This window comes from Anoplopoma fimbria, chromosome 4 (assembly GCF_027596085.1).
Source record: "Anoplopoma fimbria isolate UVic2021 breed Golden Eagle Sablefish chromosome 4, Afim_UVic_2022, whole genome shotgun sequence".
Classification (NCBI taxonomy): Eukaryota; Metazoa; Chordata; class Actinopteri; order Perciformes; family Anoplopomatidae; genus Anoplopoma; species Anoplopoma fimbria.
In genome coordinates, this window is record NC_072452.1 from 27,636,562 (window position 1) to 27,654,061 (window position 17,500).

A 17,500-nucleotide genomic window follows, 5' to 3' on the forward strand; every position below is an offset into this window, starting at 1 on the left:
GAACCGCCGATCCTCTGATTGGGGGACGACCCTGCTCCCCACTGAGCCACAGCCGCCCGTAGTAGTACTTGTAGTACTTGTAGTAGTACCTGTAGTAGTACTTGTAGTAGTACCTGTAGTAGTACCTGTAGTAGTACTTGTAGTAGTACCTGTAGTAGTACCTGTAGTAGTACCTGTAGCAGTACTTGTAGTAGTACTTGTAGTACTTGTAGTAGTACCTGTAGTAGTACCTGTAGTAGTACTTGTAGTACTTGTAGTAGTACCTGTAGTAGTACTGTAGTAGTACCTGTAGTAGTACCTGTAGTAGTACTTGTAGTACTTGTAGTACTTGTAGTAGTACCTGTAGTAGTACCTGTAGTAGTACCTGTAGTAGTACTTGTAGTACCTGTAGTAGTACCTTGTAGTAGTACCTGTAGTAGTACCTGTAGTAGTACTTGTAGTAGTACCTGTAGTAGTACCTGTAGTAGTACCTGTAGTAGTACCTTGTAGTACCTGTAGTAGTACCTGTAGTAGTACCTGTAGTAGTACCTGTAGTAGTACTTGTAGTAGTACCTGTAGTAGTACTTGTAGTAGTACCTGTAGTAGTACCTGTAGTAGTACTTGTAGTAGTACCTGTAGTAGTACCTGTAGTAGTACCTGTAGTACCTGTAGTAGTACCTGTAGTAGTACTTGTAGTAGTACCTGTAGTAGTACCTGTAGTAGTACTTGTAGTACCTGTAGTAGTACCTGTACCTGTAGTAGTACCTGTAGTAGTACTTGTAGTACCTGTAGTAGTACCTGTAGTAGTACTTGTAGTCATCAGTCTCACCTGAACAGTCCACGAACACGAACGTCTCCTCCCGGTTCGGGTCCACGGTGCAGGTCCGGATCGGCCTCCCGGCTCCGCTGCAGAGCTGCCGGGTCACACTCCTCCCTGCCGCGGCCTCTGAGCAGGGCACCGCCCGGACCAGCATGCGGATCACCTTCCACATGCTCACTCCCGACTGCTCGTGAACGCGCTCACCCCGGAGCTCAACGCGAGACTCTCCTCCGTCACTTCCTGCACGGACGTGACGTCAGACTCGTCATTTATAAAGAAGCACTTACGACCAATACACGATCAGTGACGACACAGGTCTCACTCTGCCTCAGGAACCGGAAACACTGTGTGTGTGTGTGTGTGTGTGTGTGTGTGTGTGTGTGTGTGTGTGTGTGTGTGTGTGTGTGTGTGTGTGTGTGTGTGTGTGTGTGTGTGTGTGTGTGTGTGTGTGTGTGTGTGTGTGTGTGTGTGTGTGTGTGTGTGTGTGTTGTGTGTGTGTGTGTGTGTGTGTGTTGTGTGTGTGTGTGTTAGTGTGTATTGTTGTGTGTGTGTATTGTTGTGTGTTAGTGTGTGTTTGTATTGTTGTGTGTGTGTATTGTTGTGTGTTAGTGTGTGTGTGTATTGTTGTGTGTTAGTGTGTGTGTATTGTTGTGTGTTAGTGTGTGTGTATTGTTGTGTGTTTGTATTGTTGTGTGTGTATTGTTGTGTGTTAGTGTGTGTGTATTGTTGTGTGTTAGTGTGTGTTTGTATTGTTGTGTGTTTGTATTGTTGTGTGTTAGTGTGTGTGTTTGTATTGTTGTGTGTGTGTATTGTTGTGTGTTAGTGTGTGTTTGTATTGTGTGTGTGTGTATTGTTGTGTGTTAGTGTGTGTGTGTATTGTTGTGTGTTAGTGTGTGTTTGTATTGTTGTGTGTGTGTATTGTTGTGTGTTAGTGTGTGTGTATTGTTGTGTGTTTGACCTCTGGTGACCTTTGGCTTCCTTGTTGATGTTCGATGTGACGTCATGTTCACTTCCTGTCAGCTGGATGAGGAATGTAAACAGGAAGTAAAGACACATTTAGAAGAAACAGAATGCTCCTTAAACCAATCATGTGACTGTGTTCTCATCACGTGATGTTTGGTGTGGGGGGGCTGTGAGAAGGCGGTCGTCATGGTAACACCTGTTATGACTCTTATTTGTCGTCTCCTCGCTCCTCGCTTGAACCGGAAGTTGTTCTGCGCCGCCATGTTGACGGCCGGAGGAGCCATGATGAGAGTTAGAGAGAGTTAAAGAGAGTTAGAGAGAGTTAGAGAGAGTTAAAGAGAGTTAGAGAGAGTTAAAGAGAGTTAAAGAGAGTTAGAGAGTTAGAGAGAGTTAGAGAGAGTTAGAGAGAGTTAAAGAGAGAGTTAAAGAGAGTTAAAGAGAGAGTTAAAGAGAGAGTTAAAGAGTTAAAGAGAGTTAGAGAGAGTTAAAGAGAGTTAGAGAGAGTTGGAGAGAGTTAAAGAGAGTTAGAGAGAGTTAAAGAGTTAGAGAGAGTTAAAGAGAGTTAGTTAGAGAGAGTTAAAGAGAGTTAGAGAGAGAGTTAAAGAGAGTTAGTTAAAGAGAGTTAGAGAGAGAGTTAGAGTTAAAGAGAGTTAGAAGAGAGTTAGAGAGAGTTAAAGAGAGTTAAAGAGTTAAAGAGTTAGAGAGAGTTAAAGAGAGAGTTAAAGAGAGAGTTAGAGATAGTTAAAGAGAGTTAGAGTTAAAGAGAGTTAGAGAGAGTTAGAGAGAGTTAAAGAGAGTTAAAGAGAGAGTTAAAGAGAGTTAGAGAGAGTTAAAGAGAGTTAAAGAGGGTTAAAGAGAGAGTTAAAGGGAGTTAGAGAGAGTTAAAGAGTTAAAGAGAGAGTTAAAGAGAGTTAGAGAGAGTTAAGAGTTAAAGAGTTAGAGAGAGTTAAAGAGTTAGTTAAAGAGTTAGAGAGTTAAAGAGAGTTAAAGAGTTAAAGAGAGTTAGAGAAAGACAGTTAAAGACAGTTAGAGATGATCGAGAGCCTCCTTCCAGGAAGTGTTGTGAGGGACACGCCCCCTCATCGTTCATCTGGTATCTGATATAACTCATCATCACTGGAGATTAATACCAGAGTGATGACAGATCACACACTGAATGCATTAAAGTTAAAGAGAGTTAGAGAGAGTTAGAGAGAGTTAAAGAGAGTTAAAGAGAGTTAAAGAGAGTTAGAGAGAGTTAAAGAGAGTTAGAGTTAGAGAGAGTTAAAGAGAGTTAAAGAGAGTTAGAGAGAGTTAAAGAGAGTTAGAGAGAGTTGGAGAGAGTTGGAGAGAGTTAAAGAGTTAAAGAGAGTTAGAGAGAGTTAAAGAGAGTTAGAGAGTTAGAGAGAGTTAGAGAGAGTTAAAGAGAGTTAAAGAGTTAGAGAGAGTTAAAGAGAGTTAGAGAGAGTTAGAGAGAGTTAAAGAGAGTTAAAGAGTTAGAGAGAGTTAACGAGAGTTAAAGAGAGTTAAAGAGAGTTAGAGAGAGTTAGAGAGAGTTAAAGAGAGTTAAAGAGTTAGAGAGAGTTAAAGAGAGTTAAAGAGAGTTAGAGAGAGTTAAAGAGAGTTAAAGAGTTGGAGAGTTAAAGAGAGTTAAAGAGAGTTAAAGAGAGTTAAAGAGAGTTAGAGAGAGTTAAAGAGAGTTAAAGAGAGTTAGAGAGAGTTAAAGAGTTAAAGAGAGTTAAAGAGAGAGTTAAAGAGAGTTAAAGAGAGTTAGAGAGAGTTAAAGAGAGTTAAAGAGAGTTAAAGAGAGTTAAAGAGAGTTAAAGAGAGTTAGAGAGTTAAAGAGAGTTAGAGAGAGTTAAAGAGAGTTAAAGAGTTAGAGAGAGTTAAAGAGAGAGTTAAAGAGAGTTAAAGAGTTAGAGTTAAAGAGAGTTAAAGAGAGTTAGAGTTAAAGAGAGTTAAAGAGAGTTAGAGAGAGTTAGAGAGAGTTAAAGAGTTGAAGAGAGTTAGAGAGAGTTAGAGAAAGTTAGAGAGAGTTAGAGAGAGTTAAAGAGAGTTAAACAGTTGAAGAGAGTTAGAGAGAGTTAAAGAGAGTTAGAGAGAGGTAAAGAGAGTTAGAGAGAGTTAGAGAGAGTTAAAGACAGTTAGAGAGAGTTAGGGAGAGTTAGAGATAGTTAAAGAGAGTTAGAGAGAGTTAGAGAGAGTTAAAGAGAGTTAGAGAGAGTTAAAGAGAGTTAGGGAGAGTTGGAGATAGTTAAAGAGAGTTAGAGAGAGTTAGAGTTAAAGAGAGTTAGAGAGAGTTAAAGAGAGTTAGAGAGAGTTAGAGTTAGAGAGAGTTAAAGAGAGTTAGAGAGAGAGTTAAAGAGAGTTAGAGAGAGTTAAAGAGAGTTAGAGAGAGTTGGAGAGAGTTAAAGAGAGTTAAAGAGAGTTAGAGAGAGTTAAAGAGTTAGAGAGAGTTAAAGAGAGTTAAAGAGAGTTAAAGAGAGAGTTAAAGAGAGTTAGAGAGAGTTAAAGAGAGTTAGAGAGAGTTAAAGAGAGTTAAAGAGAGTTAGAGAGTTAAAGAGAGTTAGAGAGAGTTAAAGAGAGTTAAAGAGTTAGAGAGAGTTAAAGAGAGTTAAAGAGAGTTAGAGAGAGTTAAAGAGAGAGTTAAAGAGAGTTAGAGAGAGTTAAAGAGAGAGTTAAAGAGAGTTAGAGTTAAAGAGGGTTAAAGAGAGAGTTAAAGAGAGTTAGAGAGAGTTAGAGAGAGTTAAAGAGAGTTAAAGAGAGTTAGAGAGAGTTAGAGAGAGTTAAAGAGAGTTAGAGTTAGAGAGAGTTAAAGAGAGTTAGAGAGAGAGTTAAAGAGAGTTAAAGAGTTAGAGAGAGTTAAAGAGAGTTAGAGAGAGTTAAAGAGAGAGTTAAAGAGAGTTAGAGTTAAAGAGAGTTAAAGAGAGTTAGAGAGAGTTAAAGAGAGTTAGAGAGAGTTAGAGAGAGTTAAAGAGTTGAAGAGAGTTAGAGAGAGTTAGAGAAAGTTAGAGAGAGTTAGAGAGAGTTAAAGAGAGTTAAAGAGTTGAAGAGAGTTAGAGAGAGTTAAAGAGAGTTAGAGAGAGGTAAAGAGAGTTAGAGAGAGTTAGAGAGAGTTAAAGACAGTTAGAGAGAGTTAGAGATAGTTAAAGAGAGTTAGAGAGAGTTAGAGAGAGTTAAAGAGAGTTAGAGAGAGTTAAAGAGAGTTAGGGAGAGTTGGAGATAGTTAAAGAGAGTTAGAGAGAGTTAGAGTTAAAGAGAGTTAGAGAGAGTTAAAGAGAGTTAGAGAGAGTTAGAGTTAGAGAGAGTTAGAGAGTTAAAGAGAGAGTTAAAGAGAGTTAGAGAGAGTTAAAGAGAGTTAGAGAGAGTTAAAGAGAGTTAAAGAGAGTTAGAGAGAGTTAAAGAGTTAGAGAGTTAAAGAGAGTTAAAGAGAGTTAAAGAGAGAGTTAAAGAGAGTTAAAGAGAGTTAGAGAGAGTTAAAGAGAGTTAGAGAGTTAAAGAGAGTTAGAGAGAGTTAAAGAGAGTTAAAGAGTTAGAGAGAGTTAAAGAGAGTTAAAGAGAGTTAAAGAGAGTTAAAGAGTTAAAGTTAGAGAGTTAAAGAGAGTTAAAGAGTTAAAGAGTTAGAGAGTTAAAGAGAGTTAGAGTTAAAGAGAGTTAAAGAGAGTTAGAGAGTTAAAGAGAGTTAGAGAGAGTTAGAGAGAGTTAAAGAGAGTTAAAGAGAGTTAGAGAGAGTTAGAGTTAGAGAGAGTTAAAGAGAGTTAGAGAGAGTTAAAGAGAGTTAAAGAGAGTTAAAGAGAGTTAGAGAGAGTTAAAGAGAGTTAGAGTTAAAGAGAGTTAAAGAGAGTTAGAGAGAGTTAAAGAGTTAGAGAGAGTTAAAGAGAGTTAAAGAGAGTTAGAGAGAGTTAAAGAGAGTTAGAGAGAGTTAAAGAGAGTTAAAGAGAGTTAGAGAGAGTTAAAGAGAGTTAGAGAGAGTTAGAGAGTTAAAGAGAGTTAAAGAGTTAGAGAGAGTTAAAGAGAGTTAAAGAGAGTTAAAGAGAGTTAGAGAGAGTTAAAGAGAGAGTTAAAGAGAGTTAAAGAGAGAGTTAAAGAGAGTTAGAGTTAAAGAGGGTTAAAGAGAGAGTTAGAGAGAGTTAGAGAGAGTTAAAGAGAGTTAAAGAGTTGAAGAGAGTTAGAGAGAGTTAGAGAAAGTTAAAGAGAGTTAGAGAGAGTTAAAGAGAGTTAAAGAGTTGAAGAGAGTTAGAGAGAGTTAAAGAGAGTTAGAGAGAGTTAAAGAGAGTTAGAGAGAGTTAGAGAGAGTTAAAGAGTTAGAGTTAAAGAGAGTTAGTTAAAGAGAGTTAGAGAGAGTTAGAGAGAGTTAAAGACAGTTAGAGAGAGTTAAAGAGAGTTAAAGAGAGTTAAAGAGAGTTAGAGAGAGTTAAAGAGAGAGTTAAAGAGAGTTAGAGAGAGTTAAAGAGAGTTAAAGAGAGTTAGAGAGAGTTAAAGAGAGTTAAAGAGAGTTAAAGAGAGTTAGAGAGAGTTAAAGAGAGTTAGGGAGAGTTAGAGATAGTTAAAGAGAGTTAGAGAGAGTTAGAGTTAAAGAGAGTTAGAGAGAGTTAAAGAGAGTTAGAGTTAAAGAGTTAGAGAGAGTTAGAGAGAGTTAAAGAGAGTTAGAGATAGTTAAAGAGAGTTAGAGAGAGTTAGAGAGAGTTAGAGAGTTAGAGAGAGTTAAAGAGAGTTAGGGAGAGTTAGAGATAGTTAAAGAGAGTTAGAGAGAGTTAGAGTTAAAGAGAGTTAGAGAGAGTTGAAGAGAGTTAGAGTTAAAGAGTTAGAGAGAGTTAGAGAGAGTTAAAGAGAAAGAGAGTTAGAGTTAAAGAGAGAGAGTTAAAGAGAGTTAGAGAGAGTTATAGTTAGAGAGAGTTAAAGAGAGTTAGAGAGAGAGTTAAAGAGAGTTAGAGAGAGTTAAAGAGAGTTAGAGAGAGTTAAAGGGAGTTAAAGAGAGTTAGAGAGAGTTAAAGAGAGTTAGAGAGAGTTATAGTTAGAGAGAGTTAAAGAGAGTTAGAGAGAGAGTTAAAGAGAGTTAGAGAGAGTTAAAGAGAGTTAGAGAGAGTTAAAGGGAGTTAAAGAGAGTTAGAGAGAGTTAAAGAGAGTTAAAGAGTTAAAGAGAGTTAAAGAGAGTTAGAGAGAGTTAAAGAGAGTTAGAGAGAGTTAAAGAGAGTTAAAGAGAGAGTTAGAGAGAGTTAAAGAGAGTTAAATAGAGTTGAAGAGAGAGAGAGTTAAAGAGAGTTAAAGAGAGTTAGAGAGAGTTAGAGAGAGTTAAAGAGTTGAAGAGAGTTAAAGAGAGTTAGAGAAAGTTAGAGAGAGTTAGAGAGAGTTAAAGAGAGTTAGAGAGAGTTAAAGAGAGTTAGAGAGAGTTAAAGAGAGTTAGAGAGAGTTAAAGAGAGAGTTAAAGAGTGTTAGAGAGAGTTAAAGAGAGTTAGAGAGAGTTAAAGAGTTAAAGAGAGTTAGAGAGAGTTAAAGAGAGTTAGAGAGAGTTAAAGAGAGAGTTAAAGAGAGTTAGAGAGAGTTAAAGAGAGTTAGAGAGAGTTAAAGAGAGTTAAAGAGAGTTAAAGAGAGTTAAAGAGAGAGTTAAAGAGTTAAAGAGTTAGAGAGTTAGTTAAAGAGTTAGAGAGTTAGAGAGAGTTAAAGAGAGAGTTAGAGAGAGTTAAAGAGAGAGTTAGAGATAGTTAAAGAGAGTTAGAGTTAAAGAGAGTTAGAGAGAGTTAAAGAGAGTTAGAGAGTTAAAGAGAGTTAAAGAGAGTTAGAGAGTTAAAGAGAGTTAGAGAGAGTTAAAGAGTTAGAGTTAAAGAGAGTTAGAGAGAGTTAGAGAGAGTTAAAGAGAGTTAGAGAGAGTTAGAGTTAAAGAGAGTTAGAGAGAGTTAAAGAGTTAAAGAGAGAGTTAAAGAGAGTTAGAGAGAGTTAAAGAGAGTTAGAGAGAGTTAAAGAGTTAAAAAGTTAAAGAGAGTTAGAGAGAGTTAAAGAGAGAGTTAAAGAGAGTTAAAGAGAGTTAAAGAGAGTTAAAGAGAGTTAAAGAGAGTTAGAGAGAGTTAAAGAGAGTTAAAGAGAGTTAAAGAGAGTTAGAGTTAAAGAGAGTTAGAGATTAAAGAGAGTTAGAAGTTAGAGTTAAAGTTAGAGTTAAAGAAGAGAGTTAAAGAGAGTTAGAGAGAGTTAGAGTTAAAGAGAGTTAGAGAGAGTTAAAGAGAGTTAAAGAGAGTTAGAGAGTTAAAGAGAGTTAAAGAGAGTTAGGGAGAGTTAGAGAGAGTTAAAGAGAGTTAAAGAGAGTTAAAGAGAGTTAAAGAGAGTTAAAGAGAGTTAAAGAGAGTTAAAGAGAGTTAAAGAGAGTTAGAGAGAGTTAAAGAGAGTTAAAGAGAGAGTTAAAGAGAGTTGCAAAATGACGTAATGACGTACTGCGTCCTCGGGAGTTTGTACTCCCGAGTCGAACTATCCAAGTATGAACTTGCAAGTTTGCAAGTCCATACTTGACCATACTTGGTATTGAGAAACGGCCTCTGAGTCATAACACACCACACATTGTGATTCTGACTTCCTCCCTGCGGAGTGAGACCTCCTGCGGAGTGAGACCTCCTGCTCTCACAGGATCTCTGTCGGTCAGATTCCTCCCTGCGGAGTGAGACCTCCTGCTCTCACAGGATCTCTGTCGGTCAGGTGACTTCCTCCCTGCTCGCGCTCCTCTTCACTCTCAACATGTTGAAGCTCACGAGCTCCTCGCTGAGAGCCGCTGCTCTGCTGATCTCACCTGCTCAGGTAACCCTAACCCAGCTCCACCTGACCTCACCTGCTCAGGTAACCCTAACCCAGCTCCACCTGACCTCACCTGCTCAGGTAACCCTAACCCAGCTCCACCTGACCTCACCTGCTCAGGTAACCCTAACCCAGCTCCACCTGACCTCACCTGCTCAGGTAACCCTAACCCAGCTCCACCTGACCTCACCTGCTCAGGTAACCCTAACCCAGCTCCACCTGACCTCACCTGCTCAGGTAACCCTAACCCAGCTCCACCTGAGCTCAGCCGGACCAGACCAGACCAGACCAGACCAGAACAGACCAGACCAGAACCAGACCAGACCAGAACAGACCAGACCAGACCAGACCAGAACCAGCAGACTGACTGTCCCTCAGACTGAAGCTCTGAGTTTGTTGTCTCTGATCTTTGGACTGAAGGTTGAACATTAACCAGTCTTCAGTCTTCTTACTGACATTGAACTCACCATCATGAAGACCTGATGTTTACCCAGAGTTCAACCTGTTTAAGGTCAAGATCAGGAGCACACACACACACACACACACACACACACACACACACACACACACACACACACACACTAACACACACACACTAACACACAGACAGACACACACACTAACACACAGACAGACACACACACTAACACACACAGACACACAGTTATTGTTTTTTTATTTCATTTTATTTTTATCTTGTCTTCTTTACTATGTCTCTTGTGTGCACTTTACCCTCTGCTGCTGTAAACCTGCAAATGTCCCCGCTGCGGAGCTAATAAAGGATTATCTCATCTCATCTCATCTCATCTCATCTCATCTCATCTCATCTTATCTTATGTCACTCACCTGCAGTGATGTGTGTTGACCAGCAGGTGGCAGCATGAATTTAAATATTCTCTACAGACTTTAAACTGTGACAGTGAAGTAAACACAAGGACCTCTACGGGTTCAGGATTCACTCACTGATCTCAGCAGAGAGGGGTGAGAGGTTTAGAGGGGTGAGAGGTTTAGAGGGTGAGAGGTTTAGAGGGGTGAGAGGTTTAGAGGGTGAGAGGGGTGAGAGGTTTAGAGGGTGAGAGGGTTGAGAGGTTTAGAGGGTGAGAGGTTTAGAGGGGTGAGGGGGTGAGAGGTTTAGAGGGTGAGAGGTTTAGAGGGTGAGAGGGGTGAGAGGTTTAGAGGGTGAGAGGTTTAGAGGGTGAGAGGTTTAGAGGGGTGAGAGGTTTAGAGGGGTGAGAGGTTTAGAGGGTGAGAGGTTTAGAGAGGTGAGAGGTTTAGAGGGTGAGAGGTTTAGAGGTTTAGAGAGGTGAGAGGTTTAGAGGGTGAGAGGTTTAGAGGGGTTCTAGATCATCTCCATGTCCTCTCCCTGGATGTTCTTTGGTTCTACCAGAGGTGACCTGGAGGCGGTTCCGCTGGCACCATCCTATGAAGTCCTGGTTCAGTTCCCTGTATTCGGGGTGTAAATGGAGAAGAGGAGTGGAACCAGAAGGGTTCCCTGTGGGCCCCCGTACTGCAGGACACCAGGTCAGAGTGAGACCTCTGCTCTCTCTCCTCTCTGCAGCCTTGTGTGCGTCTCTCCACTGGTCCCCAACAGAAACACAGAACCTTCTATGAGTTCCGCACCTACAGCATCCGTCCAGACCAGAACGCTGCCTTCCTCAAACTGACCAATGAGAAGATCCACCTGAGAACCGCCCACTCTGAGCTGATTGGCTACTGGAGCGTCGAGTACGGCGGCCTGAACAAGGTCTTCCATATATGGAAGTATGGTGAGAACCACTTCCTGTGGTGACACGCTCTTCATCCTCATCAGCAGGTTTACAAAGTGTAACTGACCTCCTCCTCCTCCTCCCTCCTCCTCCTCCTCCCCCTCCTGCTCCCCCTCCTCTTCTTCTTCCTCCCCCTCCTCCTGCTCCTCCTCCTCCCCCTCCTCCTCCTCCTCACAGACAGTTATTCTCAGAGGTCAGGAGTTCGTGCGGCCTTGTCTCAGGACTCCTCCTGGCTGTCTGAGTACATCTCCTTGGCGATACCGATGTTGAGGTCTCAGGTGAACGAGGTGGTCTACCTGGTTCCCTGGAGCCGCCTGCAGAGCCCCCCAGGAGGGCGGTAAGCCCCGCCCCTACTGCGCCCCCTTATACCTGCTTTGATGACATCACGCCTTCCTTATAACACCTGGTGTGTTTCAGGTGTGTACGAGCTGGTTTCCTACCAGATGCGTCCTGGCGGGCCGGCTGTTTGGGGCAATGCCTTCCAGGCCGCCGTCACCTCCCATGATGCACCGGGGTACGGCAAGCTGGTGGGAGCGTTCCACAGCGAGGCTGGCCCGCTGAACAGAGGTACACTGTAAAACATATACTGAACAGAGGTACACTGTAAAACATATACTGAACAGAGGTACACGGTAAAAAGGTTACAGTGTGTCTGACACAGGAACCTTTTTACCGTGTTCAGTATATATATTTTTTCTCTCTCAGGGCCCCACACACAGACACACACACACACAAACACACAGACACACTGATGAGGTCATCATTCTGCTTCCTGCTATCGAACCGCCGACTCGACACAAAAACAAGATTTTATCTCACTAATTAGATTCATGAGCAGTAAGTAACGTGTGTGTGTGTGTGTCTGTGTGTGTGTGTGTGTGTGTGTGTGTGTGTGTGTCTCCTCAGTTCACGTCCTCTGGTGGTTCCTGAACTTTGATCACAGAGCTGAAGTTCGACATGAAGCTCACACTGACGCCAGAGTGGTGGCTGCAGGTGAGACTCCGCCCACAGGAGGCTGTAGATCATGTGACATCATGTGACATCATAGCTCGGTACCTGTGTCCATGTGACTAACCTGTCTCTCTCTCTCTCTCTCTCTCTCTCAGTCAGAAACTGTGTCGTCCATCTGGACTCTCAGGAGAACAAACTCATGCTACCTTGTTCTTTCTCTCCACTGAAGTAACTTCCTGTCCTCCACTTCCTGTCCTCCACTTCCTGTCCTCACACCTGCGTCTCCACGGCAGAGACAAACACCGTTTGTGTAAAGCTAACCCTTACTAATACACATCATGATGCAACATGTTTTCATTCAGAATAATGATGAATAATAAAAACACGAAATCAGATGAAGTCGTCTGTGTCGTCATTGACTGACAGCAGCAGCGTCCAATCCTGTGGCTGGGATGTTGAGGTGGGCGGGGCTTCTCTTCATGACATGTAACTGACAGGTCTTTACGGGTTCATCCCAAGTCTCTTAAATTGCCTCCTCGTTTCCTTCACTTGCGACCAGGCGAGGAGAGAGGAGACGAGGAAATGTGTTTTAAGAGACACGAGACGTCCTTTCCTCTGAAGCGTCACGTGAAGCCACGTCTGTTTCTGATGACATCATCACTGTACTAATATTAATAATGACACAAAGTAATCATCACTGTACTAATATTAATAATGACACAAAGTAATCATCACTGTACTAATATTAATAAAGACACACAGTAATCATCACTGTAGTAATATTAATAATGAAACAGTAATCATCACTACTAATATTAATAAGCGCAGGACCGATTTCTACCGGTGGAATGCGTTTGTCTTATTTATGAATTATTAACGTCTGTATGTTTTGAAATTGTGATTGTGATGTAATAATTAAATAATCCAGAATATGATTATGTTTTCTCCTAAACACTGGAATTAATTGATTAGGCTCAATGTTTCGGGGTAAATTTGAATTACATAACTCATCAACCAACACTCAGGAATGATCAGCCTCATATGAATGAATGGAAATGAAGATAAATGATGTAAAAGTGTTTCTACTGACAGACAGACAGACTCTCTAACTCTTAAACTCTCTAACTCTTTAACTCTCTCTAACTCTCTTTAACTCTTTAACTCTCTTTAACTCTCTTTAACTCTCTCTAACTCTCTTTAACTCTCTCTAACTCTCTTTAACTCTCTCTAACTCTCTTTAACTCTCTCTAACTCTCTCTAACTCTCTTTAACTCTCTCTTTAACTCTCTCTAACTCTCTAACTCTCTTTACTCTCTTTAACTCTAACTCTCTCTAACTCTCTTTAACTCTCTAACTCTTTAACTCTCTCTAACTCTCTCTAACTCTCTTTAACTCTCTCTAACTCTCTTTAACTCTAACTCTCTCTAACTCTCTAACTCTCTAACTAACTCTTTAACTCTCTCTAACTCTCTCTAACTCTCTAACTCTCTTTAACTCTAACTCTCTCTAACTCTCTTTAACTCTCTAACTCTTTAACTCTCTAACTCTTTAACTCTAACTCTCTTTAACTCTCTAACTCTCTCTAACTCTCTTTAACTCTCTTTAACTCTCTTTAACTCTCTTTAACTCTCTCTAACTCTCTTTAACTCTCTCTAACTCTCTTTAACTCTAACTCTCTCTAACTCTCTCTAACTCTCTAACTCTCTTTAACTCTAACTCTCTAACTCTCTTTAACTCTCTAACTAACTCTCTAACTCTCTTTAACTCACTCTCTTTAACTCTCTCTAACTCTCTCTCTAACTCTCTTTAACTCTCTCTAACTCTTTAACTCTCTCTAACTCTCTTTAACTCTCTCTAATTCTCTCTAACTCTCTTTAACTCTAACTCTCTAACTCTCTTTAACTCTAACTCTCTCTAACTCTCTTTAACTCTCTTTAACTCTCTTTAACTCTCTTTAACTCTCTCTAACTCTCTTTAACTCTCTTTAACTCTCTTTAACTCTCTCTAACTCTCTTTAACTCTCTTTAACTCTAACTCTCTTTAACTCTCTCTTTAACTCTCTTTAACTCTCTAACTCTTTAACTCTTAACTCTCTAACTCTAACTCTCTAACTCTCTCTAACTCTCTTTAACTCTATAACTCTCTTTAACTCTCTCTAACTCTCTCTCTAACTCTTTAACTCTCTCTAACTCTCTTTAACTCTCTCTAACTCTCTTTCTAACTCTCTTTAACTCTCTCTAACTCTCTTTAACTCTCTCTAACTCTCTTTAACTCTCTAAACTCTCTTTAACTCTCTCTAACTCTCTTTAACTCTAACTCTCTCTAACTCTCTAACTCTCTTTAACTCTCTCTAACTCACTAACTCTCTATAACTCTCTTTAACTCTCTTTAACTCTCTAACTCTCTTTAACTCTCTATAACTCTCTCTAACTCTATAACTCTCTTTAACTCTCTAACTCTCTCTTTAACTAACTCTCTAACTCTTTTAACTCTCTCTCTAACTCTCTCTAACTCTCTCTAACTCTCTTTAACTCTCTCTAACTCTCTCTAACTCTCTCTAACTCTAACTCTCTCTAACTCTCTTTAACTTTAATGCATTCAGTGTGTGATCTGTCATCACTCTGGTATTAATCTCCAGTGATGATGATTATATCAGATCAGTATGATCAGCTGCAGCGTCCAATCAGATAACAGATGAACGATGAGGGGGCGTGTCCCTCACAACACTTCCTGGAAGGAGGCTCTCGTGCATCCATCATGTCGAGGAGACGACAAATAAGAGACCTGGGATGAACCCCCTATCTGAATAAAGAGCTGAAAGGAGAATGTTTGAATAAAACTTTATGGATTAAAGAGTCAAAGCAGAGACGGAGGATTTGTTTTATTGTGTCGTTAGGGGAACAGTTCTTCTTCCCATCAGCCTTTGCTGTCACGTTAAATAAACAACATGGTGATCAGAGACAAACGGGTTTGTTAACGGGTAAAGTGCTGAGGAGGTGGAGCTCCTTCAGTCGGATCGATCAGCTGATATCTGGTCAGCCGATCGATACTGTAGTGTGCTTCGTGGAGCTGATGAGGTATTTCACTGCTTCACACCCAAACAAACAAACCTCTTTTTAGCATCTTTTCTTAAAAAAACTAGAAAATCAATCAAGTCTTTGTCTTTGTGCAGCACTTTGCATTGAGCGCTTTGATTGGCTGTTAAACTCTACAGGAAACAGAACCGCCCGCTAAAATAAGACGACGTTTCAGATACACATATAAATAAAACTCTGGCATAAAAACGGAATCAAACGTTTTCTAAAAATCAGATTGTTGCAGTCGGGCCCCCGACCATTGGAATGATTTGTGTTCTTCATCGTTGGTTCAGAGTTCTCGATCAATCACAGAAGAAGAAATCAATCGTTCAAGTGTCTTTAACAGTCTGCTGGGCGGCGGCTCCGCAATGAGTCATTTGCATTGGCTGGCATTAGGGGGAGGTGGCTCCGCCCACAGGATTCAAATAGGTATGACATCACGACAGGTGAGGGGGGCGTCCACTCTGCCATGAGGTCCAGTCCATAACACGATCACATGGTCACATGATCACATGATCACATGACGCTCTCCTTCAGTGGGCCCCCCCTCTGCACCTCCTCCAACGGCGCTCAGCGAGGAACCTCGATGGCGACGTCTCGGCGCCGAACCGAGTCTTTGGAGTGATAGTCGTCACTCTGGTCCTTCGCAAAGTTCACGAACACCTGGAACAACAAACAGGAAGTCCATCAGGTGTGTTTACTGTGGTTACCTGTCAGGTGTGTGTGTGTGTAGTATGGTTACCTGTCAGGTGTGTGTGTAGTATGGTTACCTGTCAGGTGTGTGTGTGTATGGTTACCTGTCAGGTGTGTGTGTAGTATGGTTACCTGTCAGGTGTGTGTGTAGTATGGTTACCTGTCATGTGTTACCTGTCAGGTGTGTGTGTATGTGTCATGGTTACCTGTCAGGTGTGTGTGTAGTATGGTTACCTGTCAGGTGTGTGTGTAGTATGGTTACTGGTCCAGGGTGGTCTGGGTGACGGAGTAGTCCTCGATCCTCAGCAGGTCCTTGTTCTTGGCGAGGATGGAGAAGATGTGTGTGAGGGAGGTGAGAGAAGATGGCAGCTGGTACTGCAGCATGTTCCTGTGTTTCTCCTTCAGAGTGCTGCCGCTCAGCTCGCTCTCGATGAACTTCATGACGGGCAGCAGGTCGGCGTCCGGCCCCCCACCCGCAGGATGATGGTGTAGCCGTCACCAAACCTGATGCACAGAACCCCGGTTAACACTCAACACCTTCAGAGAGAACCTGTCTCATGTTCTCTAACTGTCTCACCTGTTCTTCAGGTGCTGGACGCTGCCGAGACATCTGAACCTGCCGTTCACCATGATGGCCATCCTGGTGCACAGAGCCTCACACTCCTCCATACTGAAACACACACACACACACACACACACACACACACACACACACACACACACACACACACACACACACACACACACACAGAGTTAATGAGCACACCGGAGACACACCGAGGACACAGAGGACACTGAGGACACAGAGGACTAGGTGGACTAGGAGGACACTGAGGACACAGAGGACTAGGTGGACTAGGAGGACACTGAGGACACAGAGGACTAGGTGGACTAGGTGGACACAGAGGACACAGAGGACTAGGTGGACTAGGAGGACACAGAGGACTAGGTGGACTAGGAGGACACTGAGGACACAGAGGACTAGGTGGACTAGGAGGACACTGAGGACACAGAGGACTAGGTGGACTAGGTGGACACTGAGGACACAGAGGACTAGGTGGACTAGGAGGACACTGAGGACACAGAGGACTAGGTGGACTAGGAGGACACTGAGGACACAGAGGACTAGGTGGACTAGGAGGACACAGAGGACTAGGTGGACTAGGAGGACACAGAGGACTAGGTGGACTAGGTGGACTGGAGGACACAGAGGACTCTAGGAGGACACAGAGGACTCTACCTGTGGGAGGTGAGGACGACGGAGCGTCCCTCCTTGATGATGCTGTGGATACAGTTCCAGAGGGCCCGCCGGGCTTTGGGGTCCATGCCGGTGGTGGGCTCGTCCTGTTACCACGACGACAGCCAAGTTAAGGTCGGCCCACAGGTGGAGCAGGAAGCAGAGGACGAAGGTGAGGAAGAGGAGGAGGAAGAGCATCGCTCCTAAAGGTTCCCTAAAGGTTCCCTAAAGGTTTCTAAAGGTTCCTAAATGTTTCCTAAAGGTTCCTAAAGGTTTCCTAAAGGTTCCTAAAGGTTCCCTAAAGGTTCCTAAAGGTTTCTAAAGGTTCCTAAAGGTTTCTAAAGGTTCCTAAAGGTTTCCTAAAGGTTTCCTAAAGGTTCCTAAAGGTTCCTAAATGTTTCCTAAAGGTTCCTAAAGGTTTCCTAAAGGTTCCTAAAGGTTTCTAAAGGTTCCTAAAGGTTTCCTAAAGGTTCCTAAAGGTTCCCTAAAGGTTTCTAAATGTTTCTAAAGGTTCCCTAAAGGTTCCCTAAAGGTTCCCTAAAGGTTTCTAAAGGTTCCTAAAGGTTCCTAAAGGTTCCTAACTTCTGTTTTTCTTCTTCTCTCCTCAGAAAGCAGCAGCAGATCCTTTTAATCCCCCCCCCGCTGATTGGCCGTTGCTCTGATTCCGTTGTGTAACTTTAACACTGCTGCACTAAACCCGTCTCCTCCTCTTCCTCCTCTTCCTCCTCAACACACTGAGATCACCTGATCAGCATCTTAAAGCTGCTTCTGATCACATGTATTGATGACCGTCAATAACGCACAACATCTCTCTGTGTATGTATTATATATATGTATATATTTCATGTACATTGTGTATATAGTGTGTATGTATTATATATATGTATATATTTCATGTACATTGTGTATATAGTGTGTATGTATTATATATATGTATATATTTCATGTACATTGTGTATATAGTGTGTATATAGTGTGTATATATTTCATGTACATTGTGTATATAGTGTGTATATAGTGTGTATATAGTGTGTATATATTTCATGTACATTGTGTATATAGTGTGTATATAGTGTGTATATTGGTACCAGGAAGACGACGGGCGGCGCTCCGATCAGAGACATGGCGGTGGAGAGCTTCCTCATGTTTCCTCCGCTGTAACTTCCAGCTCTTTTCTCAGCGTACTTCATCAGACCCAACTTCCTGATGCCCCACTCTGCCACCTGTCAATCACACATCATCATCATCTTCATCACAT

The 17,500-nt window shown here is 41.8% G+C and overlaps 3 protein-coding genes across 3 annotated transcripts in view; 1 reads left to right on the forward strand and 2 right to left on the reverse strand.

Moving 5' to 3' along the window:
- noa1 (nitric oxide associated 1) overlaps positions 1-1,046 on the reverse strand; it is a 7,087-nt gene extending 6,041 nt beyond the window's left edge. Inside the window, exon 1 of the mRNA XM_054597696.1 lies at positions 809-1,046. Within this exon, the coding sequence (XP_054453671.1) occupies positions 809-971 (163 nt within the window). The 5' untranslated portion in view covers positions 972-1,046. The remainder of the gene's footprint in view (positions 1-808) is intronic.
- A 7,300-nt stretch (positions 1,047-8,346) lies between these two features.
- Positions 8,347-11,630, forward strand: nipsnap3a (nipsnap homolog 3A (C. elegans)). The gene is given in 7 exon segments (XM_054597822.1): positions 8,347-8,521; positions 10,077-10,284; positions 10,462-10,612; positions 10,614-10,621; positions 10,702-10,851; positions 11,191-11,277; positions 11,391-11,630. Coding segments are annotated over 7 exon segments (741 nt in total). The 5' UTR covers positions 8,347-8,461; the 3' UTR covers positions 11,468-11,630.
- Positions 11,631-15,263: 3,633 nt separating this feature from the next.
- The window catches only part of abca1b (ATP-binding cassette, sub-family A (ABC1), member 1B), a 37,246-nt gene continuing 35,009 nt past the window's right edge, over positions 15,264-17,500 (reverse strand). Inside the window, 5 exon segments of the mRNA XM_054597159.1 lie at positions 15,264-15,475; positions 15,478-15,509; positions 15,583-15,675; positions 16,246-16,349; positions 17,331-17,465. Of these exon segments, the coding sequence (XP_054453134.1) occupies positions 15,264-15,475; positions 15,478-15,509; positions 15,583-15,675; positions 16,246-16,349; positions 17,331-17,465 (576 nt within the window).